The 1,769-nt window shown below is 69.0% G+C and overlaps 1 protein-coding gene across 1 annotated transcript; it reads right to left on the bottom strand.

Moving 5' to 3' along the window:
* Positions 1 to 236: 236 nt before the first annotated feature.
* On the bottom strand, positions 237 to 1,741 carry LOC118159320 (pre-mRNA-splicing factor ATP-dependent RNA helicase DHX16-like; the record flags this gene model as incomplete). Its single annotated transcript, XM_035313919.1, has 2 exons — positions 1,538 to 1,741; positions 237 to 518 (listed from the first exon to the last, which is right to left on the bottom strand). Coding segments are annotated over exons 1-2 (338 nt in total), but the record flags the coding sequence as incomplete, so codon positions are not given.
* Between the last annotated feature and the right edge of the window lie 28 nt (positions 1,742 to 1,769).

Genomic DNA, 1,769 nt, shown 5'->3' with positions numbered 1-1,769 from the left:
CCCCAAAGTGTCCCCAAAGCATCCCAAAGCGTCCCCAAAATGTCCCCAAAGTGTCCCCAAACATCCCCAAAGCGTCCCCAAAGCATCCCCAGTGTCCCCAAGCATCCCCAAGCGTCCCCAAATGTCCCCAAAGCATCCCTAAAGCATCCCCAAGCATCCCCAGTGTCCCCAAAGCGTCCCCAAACATCCCCAAACATCCCCAAGCATCCCCAAAACGTCCCCAAATGTCCCCAAACTGTCCCCAAACGTCCCCAAAGCATCCCCAAAGCATCCCCAAAGCGTCCCCAAAGCATCCCCAAAGCGTCCCCCAAATGTCCCCCAAATGTCCCCAAGCCCCCCCCCGGCCCCCCCGTGCCTGGTTGTAGACGTTGAGCAGCACCAGGTGGTCCCCGCCGGGCACGTGGAAGCCGACGCGGGCGCTGTCGGCGTGCAGCACCTTGTCCTTGGGCCGGTAGAAGACGGCGTTGTTCACCGACAGCATGGCCGCCACCGTCAGCACCTCCTCCGTGCACCCGTACCTGCGGGGACGGCACCGCGGCACCTCGGGGACCGTCCTGGGGCACCTCGGGGACAGCCCCAGGGCGCCCCGTGGTGTGGGGATGGCGCCGGGGCACCTTGGGGACGGTCCTGGGGCGCCCCGTGGTGTGGGGATGGCATCGGGGCACCTTGGGGACAACCCTAGGTTGCCTTGGGGACAACCCAGGGGCACCTTGGGGACAGCCCCGGGGTGCCCCGTACCTGCGGGGACGGCACCGCGGCACCTCGGGGACCGTCCTGGGGCACCTCGGGGACAGCCCCAGGGCGCCCCGTGGTGTGGGGATGGCACCGGGGTGCCTTGGGGACAACCCTGGGGTGCCTTGGGGACGGTCCTGGGGCACCCCAGGATGTGGAGATGGCATTTGGGCACCTTGGGGACAACCCTGGGGCACCTTGGGGACGGTCCTGGGGTGCCTTGGGGACAACCCTGGGGCACCTCGGGGACGGTCCTGGGGCACCTCGGGGACCGTCCTGGGGCACCTCGGGGACAGCCCCAGGGTGCCCCGTGGTGTGGGGATGGCATCGGGGCACCTTGGGGACGGTCCCGGGGTGCCTTGGGGACGGTCCGGGGACACCTCGTGGTGTGGGGATGGCACCATGGCACCTTGGGGACAACCCTGGGGCACCTCGGGGACGGTCCTGGGGTGCCTTGGGGACAACCCTGGGGCACCTTGGGGACACGAAGGGGATGGGGGCGTCACCAAGAGGATGACACCAAGGGGATGGGGACACCAAGGGGACATCATCAAGGGGATGGGGACGTGACCGAGGGGACGTCACCGAGGGGATGGGGACACCGAGGGGACGGAGACACCGAGGGGACGGGGACGTCACCAAGAGGACACGGACACCCACGGGGGGGGGATGGGGACGTCACCGAGGGGACGGGGACACCCGTGGTGGGGACGGGGGTGACATCACGGCACCGGGACGCCCAGGGGACACCCCGGGGACACGTGGGGACACGTGGGGACACGTGGGGACACGTGGGGACACTCACTGCTCCGAGGCCAGGATCATCTTGGCCAGCATGGGCTCCACCGGCAGCTCCGCCATGCGCCGGCCCAGCTGGGGACAGCGCGGGGACACCGTCAGGGGACCAGTGCTCCCAGTAACCCCGCCCCAGTGCTCCCAGTAACCCCGCCCCACTGCTCCCAGTCGCCCCGCCCCAGTGCTCCCAGCAGCCCCGCCCCAGTGCTCCCAGTAACCCCGCCCCAGTGCTCCCAGTAACC

Source organism: Oxyura jamaicensis, unplaced genomic scaffold (assembly GCF_011077185.1).
Source record: "Oxyura jamaicensis isolate SHBP4307 breed ruddy duck unplaced genomic scaffold, BPBGC_Ojam_1.0 oxyUn_random_OJ69615, whole genome shotgun sequence".
Lineage (NCBI taxonomy): Eukaryota > Metazoa > Chordata > Aves > Anseriformes > Anatidae > Oxyura > Oxyura jamaicensis.
Note: the sequence above shows the minus strand (reverse complement) of the source record. Positions and strands in the feature narration are given on the sequence as shown.